Source organism: Malaya genurostris, chromosome 3 (genome assembly GCF_030247185.1).
Source record: "Malaya genurostris strain Urasoe2022 chromosome 3, Malgen_1.1, whole genome shotgun sequence".
NCBI classification, from domain to species: Eukaryota; Metazoa; Arthropoda; class Insecta; order Diptera; family Culicidae; genus Malaya; species Malaya genurostris.
The window spans coordinates 228565292-228585167 of NC_080572.1; the positions used below are offsets into that span (position 1 = coordinate 228565292).

Genomic DNA, 19876 nt, shown 5'->3' on the forward strand with positions numbered 1-19876 from the left:
ACAAATGTATTATTTTTAATCAGTAGAATCATCAAGTAATTCATATCGTTTGTTTATACCCGTCGTGAAATCATTTTCTTGTATGTGCCTCAATGAATTTGTTACTACTGTTACTACTACCTAACACGCTTTTTGCCTTTCTCTGTAGAAAGGTATTAGAATTGCTGGAAAAACCGACTTTCGAACGGAGCCTCGGAGACCCGTAGTGTTATATACCATTCGACTCAGTTCGACGAGATCGGAAAATGTCTGTGTGTATGTGTGTGTGTACGTGTGTGTGTGTGTGTGCACTTTTAGAAGATATTTGAACGCGCTCAATTTTCTCAGAGATGGCTGAACCGATTTTAACAAACTTGGGCTCGTTTGAAAGCTACTGTCGGGCCATTGATCAAGTTCGAAGATCAAATGGTTGTGACTTTTGGTTCCAGATATATGATGGTATAAGTGATGTAACCGACAAAACACATTCATTTTTACCGCTCTTATATATATAAGGGTGCCAAAATTTTGGGATCACCTCTATTTTCGTTAAGTTCTAGTGCTCAAAAGTTTAAGCACCTCGAAAAAAGCCTTCATGCGAAATTTGACCTAAATCGGACATGCGTAAGGGGTGCTGCCCGGTGGTAAAGGTTTGACAATTTTCGATCTTGAAAAAGCACCATAGGGGGGAGTACATGAAATTTCCAAAATCGAACATTTTTTTTGATGCCGAAACTCTTAAAACTGCATGAAATATCGAAATTTAGTGTCATCTCAAAAAAAAAATTTTTTAGATTAGCATCACTGTTCTCATACAAACAGGCAACGCAAATGTCAAGCACTAGTTTGGAAAAATGATGCTGACTGTGTGACATAAGCATGCTTTTGTGAACTACTCGAATCAATCTGAATCAATTGGTGTCAAAATTGGTATCCGAAATTATTTAATATAAGTATGAAATATATTTTCATGAGACTTTTATGAAAAAAGAGAAAGGCATTACACAGAAAGAAAAGATGAAACTTACACGACATGTAAACTGATAGTACTATGAAATAGACATCAGTTGAAACGAAAATCTGATTTAAAACCATGATTGATGTAAAATGTATATTTACAAACCGCTTCGATTTGTAATGTAAATTTGCATTCAATTGCCTGCTCCAAATATGTGCATGAAAATAAATGTAAAATCACATAATATTTTTATCTGTGTATCACACCACTAGGTAGATTAAGAAGGGTTTTTACTACTAGTAACAGTTCCCGAGTTACAAAAATTGGAAGAAATATTTATACAAAATGGCATATGTCTAAAAATGAGTTCTGAGAAAAATTCGTGCGAAACAAATGGCTGGTCATACTGAAAACGTGTGTAAACTCGGGTTCAAATCGGAACAAATGGGTCCTAATTTTGCCTTCTTTTTTTGCTGTTAATTTCCGAAACTGCTTGACTGTCATAAAACGGGGCCGTTAGTAAAAATGTTACTACCCCCATTAGAATATTTTGTAATTTAGTATTGTCAAGCGCTGACAGTTTCGCTCTAATCATAATTGCGAAAATACAACATTTGGGGACTGAAATGTTTCTCACTTAGCATACAGACAGAGGATCATTTTTTTTCCAAAACAAACGATAAGTCGAATAAACACCACGCGTTGTCGTTCAGAATCACGACGTCCTCATCCTGCGAGGAGGAACCACGTAGCGATTCTATCACGGCGAAAGTCACGAATCCAAGAGGTAATAAAACAATTCAACGAACACACATTGGCCCACTTAATGGCCCCTTAACTCAATAAGCACAAGCTGTTTCCAAGTTTTAATTTCATGTGCCCATATGCGTTTATGTATGTATGAAAATTAGCTGTTCCCGTTGCGGCGCTCAACAATAAATGGGTGGAAAATAAGCACGGTACAATAACAGTGACATAACAATTTGTTTCGCAGAAATTTCCCAACCCAAATCATGTTCGGTTGGACACTAATTTCGCTTCATTCGGTGTTGTATCCGAACTGTCCATGCACGGAGCGAACATGCCCTGGGAGAGTTGCACCATTGCGAGTTTTCCGTTAATTAGATAATCATAATCATTTCAAAACTTGCTCGAAAATTTTAATTAATTTTGTTTGGCGAACGAGTGTCATTTTGATCGTACGACAGAACCGACAGTTCTCTTGTGCGGATGCAGTTCAGTTCCATCGCTCAGTCTTTCGCCCAATTATGCCTTTAGTTCACAGTGCCGTACGTGGAAGACCTTTGATCATGCTGGTAGCCCCCCACGGCATGCAATCTTTTATCCTGATCACATTAAATGAATACCTACGTTAACAGCTCCGTGGCGAACAGCCCGTACTGAAATGTGCCTTTGTGAAGGGTGTCTCTCATTTAGACGCAGCCTTTCAAACCGTTGCTGCCTAGTCACAAGTGAGACACCCGAAAAATCCCAGCGAGAAACGTAGGCGAAGTTAATCGAAGTCGCAAATGTATAAAATCTAATTACACACTTTTACGGTTCCAACCGCCGCCGAAGAATGGTTTTACTGTGCAATGGACAACGAACGAACGACTCCGGGTCCTGTCCTGGCCGAACGTTCCGAGTTCTCCGAGTGTCGGGCAGCCTACAGCCCGGTAGTTACTCTTGCCCCCGTGACGACGGCCTTGTCGAAGGCTCGCTAACTGACTGGCTTGTAACCTTTTTTTTACGACTATTTGATGGGAAAATTTGAGCAGGATAATGGTGCGATAGTAACGCACTACGCGCACCTATTCGTTAACTAGGGCTCGGGATTGGTAATTATGGCTGGAAATGCAATGGTGCTTGCGAATCCTGCCATGCTGGCGGCACGAGGGCCAACCGAATGGCGAAAAGGATTTGTTGCGAGTCGGTATTTGCATTTATGAGGCTTTGTGCATGTGCTTTATTATTTTATACTATTTACTGCTTTCTGTGCAAGGTTTCGAGCTGGCAATTTTGAGTGTTATTCTTCAGCAGTTTTGAGTGGTTTTTGTTCGATGTGATCGAATCGTAGGGTCGTCGAGAATTCGTAGCGATTTGATAAATTACGTTCTGTATAAATTTTGTTCGGGTATTTGTTTCATTTGATGTTTGAATATCAAATAGTAATATTGATTTTTGGGAATTCCTCATCATTGCAAGTAAGCGAAAAATCGAGTATTAAACAGAAATATCCATATTCGAAACCATTTTCCGAATAGAAAAAAAAATCTTTTTGTGAAAATTTATGCAAGTTCTATTTTGGAGTTGTTGCCGAAATTTCTGTTTTATCGGAAGCGTACCCAAAGTCAGTCAATTCGATTAAAACGCGGTTTGTTTTTGATAAATCATTCGATTATTAAAAGTCCTCAAAAGATGGCAGTATTTATGAATTTAAACTTGATCTATTCTATTTGATCCCTTATTTTATTATATTTATCCCTTATTTTATTTACGGGGTTTCACCATATAAATAAAAATAAAGTATAGAATTCGCCTAAACTGTTGAAATTTTTTCCGAGGGTCTGAGAGTCGAGTGTCATATATCAATCGATTCAGTTTTACGAATTGAACAAACGTCTCTTTCACCTTTCTCTCATTTCTCTCTCTCTCTCTCTGATTGTGTGTATGAAAACAAAATTGTAAAGTAACAACTTTTCTTCCCTAATGAACTGAGACGGACTTACTGGAAGTAATAGTAGAGCAATTCCAGAAATGCCTTGCAGATCATCACCTCTTCCGATTTGGATGAAACTTTGCACATGGCTTCAGTATGCAAACCATAAGTTTTGAACCGATGAAGAGGTCAATCCGACTCACGACTGATTTAAAAAAAAGGGCGTATTTATTTTTGTGTTTCATAAAAATTGCCTTTTTCAAATCGTTGTAACTCGGACACCGTTAATTGTACAAAAATTGCGTTCAGGAAGAAGTTGTAGGGAATCGATTGAGCACTCTAAAAAACTATACACTGAAAAAAATTTGATTTTTTTCTCAATAATTACATATACAATTAATTAATTAACTTTTCGGATTATTTTGTAATTGTTGAGAAAAAAATCAAACATTTTTTTCAGTTTATATAGTTTTTAGAGTGCCCAATCAATTCCCTACATCTTCTTCCTGAACGCCATTTTTATATAATTAACGGTGTCCGAGTTACAACGATTTGAAGAAGGCAATTTTTGTGAAATGCAAAAATACATACGCCCTTTTTAAAAATCAGTCGTGAGTCGGATTGACCTCTCCATCGGTTCAAAACTTATGGTTTGCCATACTGAAGCCATGTGCAAAGTTTCCTCCAAATCGGAGAAGGATATATATATATATATATATATATATATATATATATATATATATATATATATATATATATATATATATATATATATATATATATATATATATATATATATATATATATATATATATATATATATATATATATATATATATATATATATATATATCACTTAGACTGACGTCTCGGGCGAAACAAGTTTCGGCTTGCTATCCGCACAGATTGTGGGAGTTCAGACATTACACAAGTGTTTCGCAAATAGCATTAACTTTACGTCTGCCTAACGGTTCAAGTTTTTTGAGCCGTCAGTTCGCGCTAGCAGTTCAACTGTTGAACTGTTACGCACTGATGAGTCAAAGACGAAATGTAATATCAAAGACATAATGAATAAGTTCACCTAGAATAAACCTACTTCGTAAAAAGAGGTTTTGTCATTCATCGAAAGCGATTTCCTACTCCATGGAAACTACTACAATATGGGTATTTTTGGAACGGGTTTAAAGAGTAGATTCCGGAAAATGATGTTTGAGGTGTTTTGGAAATCCAAGATGGCGACTTCCGGTTGATTGATATTCTTTGAAAACCTTTCAATATGGATATTTTCGGAACGGTATAGTGTTTTAAAGGAATACCAAGTTAAAGGAAAATGGCAGAAACTTTCAAAAGATACTAATAAACCGGAAATCACTGTTTTGCATTTCAGAACCACCTCAAATATAATTTTCCGACGTCTACTTTTAAATCTCTTTTCGAAAGTACCCATATTGTAAGAGATTTCAAAGAATATCAACAAACCGGAAGTCGCCATCTTGAATTTCAAAACTACCTGAAACATCGTTTTCTGACATCTACTCATCAATTCCGTTCCGAAAATATCCATATTGTAAGGGTTTTCAAGGGATATCAATAAACCGGAAGTCATCTCATCAATTCCGTTCCGAAGATACCCATATTGTTAGGGGTTTTAGACAATCTCAATAAACCGGAAGCCGCCATCTTGGACTTTGAAACGAGCCCAAACATCATTTTCTTGCACTTACTCTTCACATCCGTTCCTAAAATAAACATATGATGCGCGGTTTCCACAATAATCACACAAAACTTTTTTTACGAACCAAATCTCAAAAAACGTAATTTTTTTTTACGAACTACCTCTTTTTACGAACCCCCGTTTAGTTCGTAAATGGAGGTTTCGGTGTATATGAGCATGTCGATTACTTTTTTAATCTATAAAATTTTAGTATTTAAAAGAAAACCTTTTGTTAAAAATCCAAAGGTTTCCAAATACCTTCAAATTGAATGAGAGCTTTGACATCTTCAGTTTAAGGGGCAGCTAAGGTCTAATACTTTTGAAAAATCTTTTTTTTTTCTTTGCATTTTTTCATATGAAAACAACTCAAGAATATTCTGTTAAATTTTTCAAGCCTATCGGAACAAGTAATGGGCCTTTCTCTTTGCTTATTTTATACTGCGTAGAAGTAAAAGCTCGACGCACAGGCCCAAGATTTCTGCTTCGTTTGATTTGAAAACTTGACGAAACATTCTTGAAATGTTTCATTAGAACAAAATACAGAAGAAAAAAAAAAGATTTTTTGAAAATGTTAGACCCTACGGACTCACTAGAGTAATAAATTGTTTCCTTCAATTTCATAGAAAAAAAACTTTAAACGCGTTTTTCTCGGAAGCAGGTTTTGAAAGTTCGTGTCCATCGTCATTTAAAAACTACTGTCCCAATTTTTTCAAATTTTTCTTTCATTTTCTACATGTAAAATATCAGACCCCAACGTTCTTCGTTTTGTTGTTTGTTACTTTAGGGAGATTTCATAGCTGCAAAATGCAAAATCGTAGTTTTGACTGTAAATTAATTGTAATTGAAAAAATTTAAATAAATCAAAAAAAAGTTGCGGTCTAGGAAAACATATACTCTATCTACGCTGCTTTGATTTGTTGACTTCTGATTAGTCTGCGCTGAGATACAGTGGACACCGTAAATCATGATTTTTAAGAAGCGTCCTCAAAACTAACTCTCCACCGACTTATTTCTCAATATTTTTAAACGAAAAAAATAACAAAATGATATTCGAATGATGCTTTGTTGCATAATGCAACGTTTGAATTTATTTTGTCGAACAATAGATCTGAAAAAAAAACCTATTTTAATCAACCTAATGGTGTACTGATGCCTTTCTCATTTCAATTATAAGGAGTGTATCGATAAGTAGTTAGCAACATTCAAACAGTTATTGCTCTGAAATGGCTTAATTTTTTTCAGCGTGTTTTGCGGTGACATGTTTGTCAATAGCAGCTGTGCAATCGATTGGTTTCGGTACGGTTTATCGTTTCAAATTCTGCACACTTGGTGCTCAGAAAGTGGTGTCACGTACAACGAAATTGCAAAACGGGTGAAAGTGCACCACACCAGTGTCAAAAATATTATCGAGAAGTTCGGTAAGACCCTTTCCATGAAAGATTTGCCCCGATCCGGTAGGAAAACGGGTCCCAGCCAGCCCGGCCGGGACTTAAAAGTGGTTGATTACATCAGGAAAAACCCATCGGCGTCGACGCGGGATTTGGCCAAGCAGTTCAACACCAGCATCGGGATGATTCAACGGATCGAAGCTCGGAACTCCCTGAAAACGTACAAGAAACAGAAGGTGCCGAAAAAGTCCCTGGTACAGCAAGTTCAAACCAAAACAAGGGCTGTATAACCGGATTCTACAGAATAAAGACGGATGCATCCTGATCGACGACGAAACCTACGCCAAGAAAGACTCTCGAGTGCTGCCCGGACCGCAATATTATACGAAATCGGTGTGCCAGGACATGGACGAAGCTGACACCACGGTGGCGATGGAAAAGTTTGGGCAGAAGGTGTTGGTCTGGCAAGCACTTTGTACCTGTGGTTTGCGGTCGTCGATTTTCTTCACGAAGGGCACAATTAACGCCAAGGTGCACGAGGAAGAATGTTTGAAGAAGAGAATGCTGCCACTGTACAGAAAGCATATGTTAAGGCTCCTCCTCTCTTCTGGCGCTGTAGCAATTTGTAGCGTTGCCATTACATCAGTTTGTTATCCCGGTCTTCCATACTAAGCCTTCGTAAATTGTCTGCCTCGATTTTTATACTCTGCTGCTCTTCCTTCTGACATCTACGGTTCTCTTTGTCTTCAACTTGTCACCGCATCCGATCACGCCCTCTCGTTCTCTTAGGTAGCTTGGCTAAGCTACCGGCATCCTTCCTTCTGCGACGACTATTTTCGGGCACACACACGGTTTGGGACTCCAAAAAAAAAACTTCTAGTCATTTTGTATGATTCTGTGCGTATTTTTTCATAATCGCATCATATTCTTTTTCCATTGTCATATCTTTGTGCATCGTATTTTTTATTTGTTTTCGTTATCATACTTGTTCTATCTATTAGCTGAATATATGTTTTTTAACTTTTTAACTTTAATGCATATAAGTGTATCTGTCGAAATACTTGTGTTATCTCGACAGAATTTCCTTTAACAGAAAAGTTTTCATATTTATGTAATTGATTTTTTTGATATAACTCGCACCTCTTTAACCCGTAGATGCAGGTCGACAACCCGTCTGTCGACAATACGTCTGTCCATGGAAATTTGTGGAATAAAATTGTTATTAAAGTTGCGGCATGCGAATGCTTTTTGCAGGTTATTAATTTCGATGATGTATATGCCATTTTTTTTTCTAAACTGTCCCACAACTAGCTTCTATGCCGTATTCATTTTAATGGTGCCTTACCAATCTTGCCTCCATAGCTTCAGAAGTCGTCCTTCCGTTCTATTACTGGAATCAGTGTTGGTGATTGCAGAAAATTTGACAGAAGCTGCTCGATTTTTATCTATATTGTATACAACATTTTCAATCCGATAGAAGATGCTACAAGAATTCGAGTCTCTCAATGTATGAACCTCGAGAGAATTTTTCTACATTTCTTCACTCCACTTCACACTCTGAGTATTTCATGGTCCTTAAAAAAATTTCAGTCTGATAATGATCACCACTGTGTGGAATTCACCAAGAGAGAATCGCAAGTTGACAATTATCGCAGAAAATCGAATCGATGATTCGACTTGATGATTCTCTTACTAGGTTGCAATATTTAAAAACCCTTGTGTGGAGCATTCACATACATTTTCAGAGACACAAATTATACGAAGGTTATATGCACATAGCTAGAATAAGCGCCAATAGTAAAATGATTCTATCGCAATTATCCACTACCCGCAAAGAATCGGATCGCGAAACGAGAATAAGCGACCGTTTGTGACTTCAGCGAGAATCCCCACAGCAGCGTGCTAGCCGTTGATTCTCAGACGGTTCACCGAGAGAAATTCGCTCTCGCACTAGTATCTATTCTATGTTAAATGTACCATGCCGGTTTTTTTGTTGTTGCGATGACTTCCGTTTCTCTTTGATGGCACTGATTCAATCGTGGAAGAGTTGCGAGTGAGCGTTCTTTGATACGATAAAAGCCATCCTTGACTGGAATCGCTTCTAAACCAGCGACTACCCGAGCTGGTTCTCCCGGCATGTATTCCTGTTCACCTTTCTAAAAATAGACTTTCGTCTGGGTTTTTCATATTATTCCAATAATAACAGTAACCCTAAAGGTAACTTAGATTCTAATTCCGTGCTGAATGTGTTGTCTTCAATCAAAGATCATATTTTTTTTTCGTCTTGTTATGTTTAGTTTCCGAACTATTTCCCTTTATGATGCCAATTCCTATCTCTCTGTTTCTTGAGGATTCCAATATTATTAGTTTGTTAGTGGCTGAGTTTTCATATATATGTATTTTTTAACCCCTCATGAATTCTTTGGTATATAATATTTTAATTATTTGTTGTATCTTTCTTTCATTGTGATTTCGTAACTTTTACATGTCCATATTGTCGTATATGTATTTTTTCGACATCTTAACTTGAGTGCGTAAATTGCACTTTAGAAATCACCAATTCATTCATATTGGATGCATATATATTTTTTTCATTCCGGGGTCGCGATCCCCGTGTCCACACACACTTCATCACTCACACTAAGATCATTGCATAAATGCATTCATTATATAGAAATTATTTTCTGATCAGAGAGATAAAAAAACATACTCAAGTTACACTTTTTTGAACACTTCAGACATAATTGTTAGGAGGTATTATCTCACTGCTACATACTAAACTTCGTTGTTATACGTGTATAAATTTGATAGCTGTCGGATTATTAGTTTGTGAGATATTTCATTTTTAGTGAAGCTACTTTTGTTATTGTGAAAAAAAATGGAAAAAAAGGAATTTCGTGTGTTGATGAAACACTACTTTTTGATGAAAAAAAGTGCCGCCGATACCAAAAAATGGCTTGATGAGTGTTATCCAGACTCTGCACTGGGCGAAGCAACAATTCGTAAGTGGTTTGTAAAATTTCGTACTGGTCATATGAGCACCGAAGACGATGAACGCAGTGGACGTCCAAAAGAGGCTGTTACCGATGAAAACGTGAAAAAATACACAAAATGATTTTCAATGACCGTAAAGTGAAAATGATCGAGATAGCTCACACCCTAAAGATATCAAAGGAACGTGTTGGACATATTATTCACGAATATTTGGATATGAGAAAGCTTCACTCCGGAGTCCAATCGACAGTCAGCTGAGTGGACTGCACGCGATGAACCGAACCCAAAGCGTGGAAAGACTCAACAATCGGCCGGTAAGGTTATGGCGTCTGTATTTTGAGATTCGCATGGTGTAATTTTCATCGACTACCTTGAAAAGGGAAAAACCATCAACAGTGACTATTATATAGCGTTATTAGAGCGTTTGAAGGACGAAATAAAAAAAAAACGGCCTAATTTGAAGAAGAAAAAAGTTTTGTTTCATCAAGACAATGCACCGTGTCACAAGTTGATGAAAACCATGCTGAAATTGAATGAATTGGGCTTCGAATTGCTCCCTCATCCACCGTATTCTCCAGATTTGGCCCCCAGTGACTTTTTCCTGTTCTCAGACCTCAAGAGAATGCTCGCTGGTAAAAAATTTAGAAGCAATGAAGAGGTAATCGCTGAAAATGGGGCCTATTTTGAGGCAAAGGACAAATCGTACTCCAAAAATGGTATCGAAAAGTTGGAAGATCGCTATAATCGCTGTATCGCCTCTGATGGCAATTATGTTGAATAATAAAAACGAATTTTGGCAAAAAAATGTGTGTTTCTATTAAACGATACGAACTTTTCAGCCGAACTGTTATTATCATGTGTTTAGTGCTCTGGGTACCTCGGCTTGTATTTATATGTACCTTCCTACTCAAATATCAAATATGAAATTTGACTATCGGGTGGTTCACTATCAATTCCAACATTTGCTTTATTGCATTCTGTTTTTTTTATTAGACAACCATGCGGTTTTGAACTTCACACGTGCGTCTTGCACCTTGTAGCGTTTAACCCGAAGAAAAATGGATCCATTGATCAAACTCTTCCCGAATAATCGACGGAGTTTGGTAAAGACCGATTTTTAGTAAGGATTTTAATATTACTCTTAGGTATTGAAATTAAAAAAATCTCTAAGCAATTTTTTATTTTTGACCAGAATCACAGGATTGATTTGTAATTTTTTAAAGATTTTACTGTCTTGAAAAAACGACCACAATCTATTTTCGTTATGCTTGAATCTGTGAAACACCGACAGTGATATGCAGATGTCGCTTCGTTCGGTTAACATAGTTTGATATTGAGCGGTAAATTATCAATTTCCGTCGCTAGAACATTTTTTCAGTTTCGAGAATCAGCATTATTCAATAAATAACACTTTTCACTAATCAATACACACTTGTCACAGCTGCAAATTCACTCAAAATAACTGTTTCGACCAGTTGTTTCTGGACCGCCTCGTACTACCAGTGATGTCAAACCTCCTTCTTTTCTATGGACTGTTCCTCCGATAGTTACAAAAACACCTAGCACTAACAGGAACTTTAAACTGTTTCCGAAATGTCATGATATTCTTGCTGTGTCTTTCGGTGATGTCCCATTTTCATTCTATTGTAATATCAGAACAAATAAATATCTGTTGGCAGCAATACCTTAAACAGCTCAGATCGGTAAACCATTTCAAGGGTGCCAAATAACGTTTTATTATGAAATTTGAGAAGACTTCGAACAAACAGATATGCAAAAAAAAAACGTTAATCCCTTTTGAACTAGTCTATTTTTATGGATTCATACACCATTCTGATTTTACTTATAACAGCAATCTATGTTGTACGTATACTTATAATATTTTTTCTCTTTAACTTTTTTTTTCGCAGAATGATTCCACCTGATGGCGAAAGTTAGCCATCTTCCAATGAGACGCTACCAAACGGATCACAGTCAGTCGAGCACCGGGACCAATGTGGACGCCATTAACTTCTATCCACCGGCTAACGCTAATCACCGGGTAAGTCTTTTGACGTGCCGTAGGTTTTACGGTGATTTCCATTGGTTTTTATGATATTTCACTTTCCGTTGACTTAAGAACACTAATTAGTGAGATTGCGGTTGTAGAACCTAACGATAGAACAAAATTCATGATTATAAATTATCCTTCTACTAGGATCATAGGAACACTTTGATTCCATCTCTTCTCGAAACTATACTGGCAATAATTTTCATTCAATGGTCCTTGGAACATAAATCTTATCGGACGGGTTTCGCTTGGAAATTGAACTGATTATGCAAAACTCGAATGAAAATACAAACAGTTCGAACTGTGTAACTGCCCCTTTATCAATCTTTCTTTTTGAAGAATTAGTATCGGTTGTGGAATCTTTAAATAGAGCAAAATGCATTGAGCGAAGAGAATCGATCGCATTTGAACTGCCGAATACATCCACCCTACATCCTTTATCAATCAGATTTTCCTTTCTGAATATGAATCAATCCAAAAGAGAGCAATTCGCCTCCATCTAATATAGAGCTGAGGCAACTGGCAGTGCAGTGCCTAGTGCCTACGGGAAAAAAGGGAACACACTAATCAATCCCCGTAGAGATAGATGTGCTTCATTTCAAACAAAATAACAAATAGTAACAAGCGGTAGCTGCTGCTGCTGTGACTCTCCGGTGCGCGGGGGCGACTGGCTTTCGGTTCCAACTTTTGAGAAATAAGCTCAACAGATTGCGAAAAAATACGTGTGGTGCCGGAGATAAATTGAGGCCATCATTCGCCGGCAAAGCCAGCGCCAGCGGAAGCGATTTCCAACCCGTCCAAAGCAACACCGAAAGCTATTTGTTCCTCGATAGCGCGGTGGCGTCAGGTTTTCGTCCTTTTTTTGTTTATTTTTTGCTTTCTATTCTCATATACATATCGGTATTAACAAGGAAACGCGAGTGAAAAATTTGGCCCAGTAAGGACGGGACACGAGTAGACACTGTTTGGCTGGCTTAGAGCAGGAAATATTGTGCCATTATCCTGTCCCAGCAAAAGCAAATTCTGTATAAAAACGCAGCATCTGTCCTTATTGATCGGAAAAGTTTGACTCTGTTTTTTTGTGAAGATTTTTTTTATTATCAACTGTCATTTACTACAAAGTTTGATTGGATTTTTTGATGAAAATTCGTTTTCTTTGTTATCGCGAAAATGAATAGCCTACTAAAAGCTTTCAAAATTGCGGCCTTGCAGTCACATACTCAATGAGATCAATTTTAGATTGCTTTAAACTTTATTCATCAGCCTACAAAAATGTATGACCCAAAGCGCTTATTGAATTTAGACAACAATGATCGCAAGATCGTTAGCTCAGCAGCAATATAACGAATTGATAATTCAAACTTATTCAACGAGAAAAGATATTGAAAAAAAAACAGAATGAAAAGATTTGCGAGAAAGATGCCAGGAACATTTATTTGTAACTAAATCTAAAAAGTCCAAAGTCTAAAGTCTAAAGTCTAAAGTCTAAAGTCTAAAGTCTAAATTCTAAAGTCTAAAGTCTAAAGTCTAAAGTCTAAAGTCTAAAGTCTAAAGTCTAAAGTCTAAAGTCTAAAGTCTAAAGTCTAAAGTCTAAAGTCTAAAGTCTAAAGTCTAAAGTCTAAAGTCTAAAGTCTAAAGTCTAAAGTCTAAAGTCTAAAGTCTAAAGTCTAAAGTCTAAAGTCTAAAGTCTAAAGTCTAAAGTCTAAAGTCTAAAGTCTAAAGTCTAAAGTCTAAAGTCTAAAGTCTAAAGTCTAAAGTCTAAAGTCTAAAGTCTAAAGTCTAAAGTCTAAAGTCTAAAGTCTAAAGTCTAAAGTCTAAAGTCTAAAGTCTAAAGTCTAAAGTCTAAAGTCTAAAGTCTAAAGTCTAAAGTCTAAAGTCTAAAGTCTAAAGTCTAAAGTCTAAAGTCTAAAGTCTAAAGTCTAAAGTCTAAAGTCTAAAGTCTAAAGTCTAAAGTCTAAAGTCTAAAGTCTAAAGTCTAAAGTCTAAAGTCTAAAGTCTAAAGTCTAAAGTCTAAAGTCTAAAGACTAAAGTCTAAAGTCTAAAGTCTAAAGTCTAAAGTCTAAAGTCTAAAGTCTAAAGTCTAAAGTCTAAAGTCTAAAGTCTAAAGTCTAAAGTCTAAAGTCTAAAGTCTAAAGTCTAAAGTCTAAAGTCTAAAGTCTAAAGTCTAAAGTCTAAAGTCTAAAGTCTAAAGTCTAAAGTCTAAAGTCTAAAGTCTAAAGTCTAAAGTCTAAAGTCTAAAGTCTAAAGTCTAAAGTCTAAAGTCTAAAGTCTAAAGTCTAAAGTCTAAAGTCTAAAGTCTAAAGTCTAAAGTCTAAAGTCTAAAGTCTAAAGTCTAAAGTCTAAAGTCTAAAGTCTAAAATCTAAAGTCTAGAGTCTGAAGTCTAAAATCTTAAGTCTAAAGTCAATCTGTTATGCTTTCGATTAAATGACCATTCAGGTAAAACAGCTCAGCCGGTGAAATGACCTCAAATAGCAATTCTTCACTGCTTTCCAATGATCAAATTTATGTAAATCGTTTTACCAACCAGCGAAAAAAAATACCAATGCTCTGGAACACAAGACAGTCGGCACGAGGGGAAACGGAACAAAATTTTCGCTGGCCTATCGTGCCTCAGGCAAATCATCAGGGATGGAACAAAAGGTCCAACTCCTTCCAGCTATCGGTTCGTTTCCGCTCTGTCACTGACGATAAGTGACTGAGAAACACAAAAGCAAATTCAGCATCGGTTCAGTACCGCGAACCAGCCCGGACAGAATGGTATTATCCGTGCAGTATCGGAGGGCTGAAACGTCAGTGAAAAAAAAAACGGAAAAGGGATCTAAAATCCGGCGAAACTTTTCATGCATTCGAATCGTCAAGCGTAGCGATTTTTCATTATTTCTTTTCTTCCGGACGATTTCTCCGCCTTTGTTCCAACGGGAGTTACGTCGGTTAACTGGAACAAGGGTTCCCCGTGAAATGTGGGTCCACCGATCGCCATACTGGACGCTGTGGATGCAGTTCCGGGATGCCATTCTCCGACGCCTTTTCGCTACAGATTACATTTGTTTCGTTCTTCGGCGGTGCTTTCATCGCTTGCAGCCACGGTTTTCCGGAAAAATGTTCGTCGCTATCTGCTCGGCGAGGCTCATCCAATATTCTTCGCTGTCACTCGTGATTCCGGTCAGTGGAATAAATTTAACAATGCCATTCTGACGTTTTCAAAAGAAAACAATAATCTTCGGACAGATCAATTTGTCAAGATGGTTTTGCTCGGGGAGTTGTTCGCGCAAAGTCGATTACTTCTGAAAATGAACTTCGTTGAACGCGATTCTGACGGCCGTTTCTGACAGAAAGGAATTATTTTATTTTATTCGATCTAGTCCATGGATTTAATGGTGGTCTAATTTCAAAAAAAAATAATAATTGGATATAATATTGTGATTGGTTTTGGGTTCAGTATTTAGAGCTTAAAGCTGATTTCAATAATTTTTTCGTCATTCAGATTCTTAAAGGAACACAAAATGTCATTCTTTGGCAATGGAAATCTATCGCCAAGCTAAAATAAAGGAAAATTTGACACATTTCGATTTCGTTCTTTCGTTCTTTCGTTCTTTCGTTCTTTCGTTCTTTCGTTCTTTCGTTCTTTCGTTCTTTCGTTCTTTCGTTCTTTCGTTCTTTCGTTCTTTCGTTCTTTCGTTCTTTCGTTCTTTCGTTCTTTCGTTCTTTCGTTCTTTCGTTCTTTCGTTCTTTCGTTCTTTCGTTCTTTCGTTCTTTCGTTCTTTCGTTCTTTCGTTCTTTCGTTCTTTCGTTCTTTCGTTCTTTCGTTCTTTCGTTCTTTCGTTCTTTCGTTCTTTCGTTCTTTCGTTCTTTCGTTCTTTCGTTCTTTCGTTCTTTCGTTCTTTCGTTCTTTCGTTCTTTCGTTCTTTCGTTCTTTCGTTCTTTCGTTCTTTCGTTCTTTCGTTCTTTCGTTTTTACGTTCTTTCGTTCTTTCGTTCTTTCGTTCTTTCGTTCTTTCGTTCTTTCGTTCTTTCGTTCTTTCGTTCTTTCGTTCTTTCGTTCTTTCGTTCTTTCGTTCTTTCGTTCTTTCGTTCTTTCGTTCTTTCGTTCTTTCGTTCTTTCGTTCTTTCGTTCTTTCGTTCTTTCGTTCTTTCGTTCTTTCGTTCTTTCGTTCTTTCGTTCTTTCGTTCTTGCGTTCTCTCGTTCTTTCGTTCTTTCGTTCTTGCGTCTTCTCCAATCCTTGAATTTCCTTCCTTTTATTTTGTTTATTTCGTTCTTTCGTTCTTCCATTTACTTCGCTCATCAATATCTTACTTTTGTTTTACAACTTCTTTCGTTTCACTAGTTTCTCCAGATTTTCCTTCTGTCCCTTTATCCTGTCGTTCTTTCTTCACTTGTTTATTTATTTCTCTCCATTTTTCGTTCATAATGGTGTATATTTTGATGCTTCGATAATTCTTTCTCTATATGTTTTGCTTCTTACAAATTTGTTGAATTTTTTTGCTCTCGTATTTCCTTGTTTTGTTTTTCATATGTTTCGTTCTTCCTTTTCTTTCGCATTTTTGAAGTCTTTCTTCAGTTTCGTTACGATACAGTCTTTCTTCCCTTATATTCTTTTTTTCCGCTTAGTCACTTATATTGATTTTTTTTTCTTTCCTAATTTTTTCTCCAGTTTGTTTACTTTCTACGTTATTCTATTTACTTCGTTTTATATTTTTACGGCATGATCTTTCTATCGTTGCATTATTTCGCACCTTCCTACATTATGTTTTGTTCTCGTTTGGTGAGTAGATGTCAGAAAATGATGTTTGAGGTGGTTCTGAATTCCAAGATGGCGACTTCCGGTTAATGATATTCCTTAAATCCCTTACAATATGGGTGTTTTAAGAACGGGTTTGATGAGTGGATGTCAGAAAACGATGTTTCAGGTGTTTTTGAATCCCTAGATGGCGACTTCCGGTTTGTTGATATTCCTTAAGAAGAGTAGATGTTAGAAAATGATGTTTGAGGTGTTTCTGAATCAAAAGATGGCGACTTTCGGTTTATTGATATTTCTTAAATCCCTTAAAATATGGGTATTTTCTGAATAGGTTTGATGAGTAGATGTAGGAAAACGATGTTTGAGGTCGATCCGAAATCCAAAATGATGGCTTTCGGTTAGTTACTAGTCCTTGCAATTTTTGAACGGTTTTCATGGGTAGCCACTTACATTTTTGAAGCAGTAGTATAATATCTGCGGATTTAAATTATAATCGGATTTATTGAAAAATTCTAAAATGTCAATCATATCAGTTTCAGAATATCAAGGCATATTAAGCAGCACAAATATCCTAAATAAAACGAAATTCTGGTTATAAAGAACTGGAGCAGATAGCTATGCCATGTTGGAATTCATAACCACCTCAAACGTCGTTTTCCAACATCTACTCATCGAATCCGTTCCGAAAATACCCATATATTAGTAATTTCCATGGAGTATAAATGAGCCGGAATTCATTTTTATTGTATGCAAAAACCTCTAGGTTCGTCAAAAAAGTTTACGTTTTTTGGGATTTGGTTCTTAAAAAGAATTACGTAAAAAGAGGTAACGTAAAAAAAAAGTTTACGTTAACTGTGGTTTAGGTGTAAATCAACCTCTAACTCAAGACTTCAATAACTTTGTTCTCCAATTATCGGAAGTAGTAGCGTGACCCTTCCGATAGTTGGAGATCATTTCGCTAAACAACATTCTACCGAATATCGTTTAACTGGTCATTCCAATTTAATTTGATCATAGTATCTAAACTTCGAACGAACGGGATGAAATGTGTAAACTTAGATAGATGTAATTTTCGGTATTATCGAGTTCAGACAATTAGGGGACATGCAGCACCTCTAAGTTTTTCTCAATACAATCAGGGACTACCAAAATTCCTTTGATGCGAGCGCGATCAAATAATGTTATTTCAAATCAAAAGCTGGCTTTTTTGATAAATTGGTTTCTTGTCAAAACATTTATTTTTCGTTAACATCCAACGTTTCGAAGGTTATGCTGCCTTCATCTTCAGGGCAAAACGACTACAAATATTTTTGTTGGTGTTAACGAAAACAAATGTATTGACGAGAAACCAATTGACCAAAAAGCCATCCTTTGATTTGTTTAAAAATTCCTTCCAATCAACAGTTCGCTGTGCATTATTTTAGAAGAAGAATTTTCACTTCGACTATCAGTTCAACTGTTTAATTGAGAGGCAAAGAATAAAGAAGTTTTTACCAGTTTGCAACAAATAATCGTTAACATACGATCAAACACGCACACAGTCACGAACATGAACATCTGCTTCCAACGTGCCAACTACAATGCCGTGATAAGGCCATGTACATTTCTAACGAAAAGTTGCCATTTCGGCATTAAGTCCATTTAGGAATGTCCGTCGTCTGTAGTAATCTTTTGAAGGGTTTAATTAAGAACAATAATTATAAAAGTTAAATTCCTTTACGGAGCATCTCATTACTCAGTTAACTATATTTCTAGCGGAATATGAAATTTAAAATGTTAATTTACGAAACAACGCTGTAATAATTACTTTGCCCATTACTGAACACCCATTTAAAGCCACAATTAAACTGACAACGAACTGCTTCCGGGCAAGATGGCAGGAGAGATGTTGAACATTTTGAAAGAATTTTTCCTTAACGGAACTCGCTAGAAATTTTTTTCAATTTCTTGATCTTCACCGAAAATTAATCAATTTACTCAACAGAAATTTCAATGGAATCGATTCCGTAGTGATGCTGTTTCTCTCCGCTCTCCGGTAGATGTTTCATAATTGAATATTCCGGTTTCCTTTCGCTCGCCACGCGAGCATGCAAACATTTGGATGCAAATTTGAACTAGCTCACGATATAGACTCTCGAAGAATCTATTTCGTAATCGAACGGATTTTTTTTTGCATCCTTCTTCGTCGTCCGTGACGGTTGAATGTGGCGAGATGAGTTGTGACGAGATTGTGGGTGTATATTTTTTTTTTGCTTCTCTCTCGTTCCGTTCACATATCGTTTGCTCCTCCTAATGTATTGTTATGTTTGCTCAGGGGGCTCTAATGATATTATTGGCTTTTTGCTTCACTCCATTTTTCGCACCCATGCCTCACTTCTTTACCGTGGTGGTGGTGTGGTTTGTGTGTTTGTGCGCGATATATGCAAATGAATCCATTTGCCTTCTTCGGAGACCCACCTGATGACGAATTTCGATTGCGGCGCTCGCTGGCAGTGGAGGCTTGCCGTGAGGAAACCCAAAATTCAAATGAGAAAGAAGAAAGTGAATTTTTATTACTTTTTTTTGCTTCTTCATTAGGCTAGTCATTCAGGCGTTGAGCTTGTCTTTCGATGGGAACATTCCTGGGTGAGACACAGTTTTTGATATGCGCCGGTTGTATGGCAAATCAGACGAATAGAAGGAGTGAGGAGAACTAGGAGAACTTAGTTAAATTAAAGGGTTGTCAATGGAACCAGCCACAGCTAGGCTGTTACGCAATGGAGATATGAGTTAGCTGGGACACAAGTAGCTCTTACCACAAAAAATAACAGTTTTGTTGGCAAACTTTTTAGAATACAAATACATTTTGCATGTTTGGTCTGCGTGATGAAATTTAAAACTAGAAGCTTGCTGAATCTTTGATAACGAAGCTCAAATCTCATCATGTATTAAGGTCAATTAAAGCCAACGTCCTTTTAAATGTGGTAAATAATGTGCACCAGATTTCAGGGTAAACGTTTTCACCAAGAACAAAGAACAGTGGATTGGTGCCGACAGCCAACCTAATTTGTTAATTACATCGCATCAAATTCTGTAAGATATCACGACAAAGTGCTTCAAGCACGAAATTGTTTTATGATTAGTTAATTTAGTTAAACGAAAAAAAAGTTCAAACACCTAAATCTCATTTATTGTTGAGAATCGCATAGCAGAAACGAAAACCAACATGGCAATGCAGTTTGATCAACAAAAGTAGAAAACAAATTTCGTGATGAAAACCGAAACAAACTTCTACGTCACGCCAGTAACTATAATTTCCCTGGTGTTGTTTATTGCTTTCACTAAATAGAAGTCGTCTGCATCTGGATCTTCTCGTTTAACGACTGCCAGTCACACAACCACGAAATATTGAATCT

At 36.8% G+C, this 19876-nt stretch overlaps 1 protein-coding gene across 7 annotated transcripts in view; it reads left to right on the forward strand.

Annotated features, from left to right (window-relative positions):
- Window positions 1-19876, forward strand: part of LOC131437068 (uncharacterized) — a 561034-nt gene that overhangs the window by 456403 nt on the left and 84755 nt on the right. For all 7 annotated transcript variants that reach the window (XM_058606126.1, XM_058606123.1, XM_058606122.1 and 4 more), the window contains one exon: window positions 11603-11733. In XM_058606126.1, the coding sequence (XP_058462109.1) occupies window positions 11617-11733 (117 nt within the window). In that variant the 5' untranslated portion in view covers window positions 11603-11616. The remainder of the gene's footprint in view (window positions 1-11602; window positions 11734-19876) is intronic.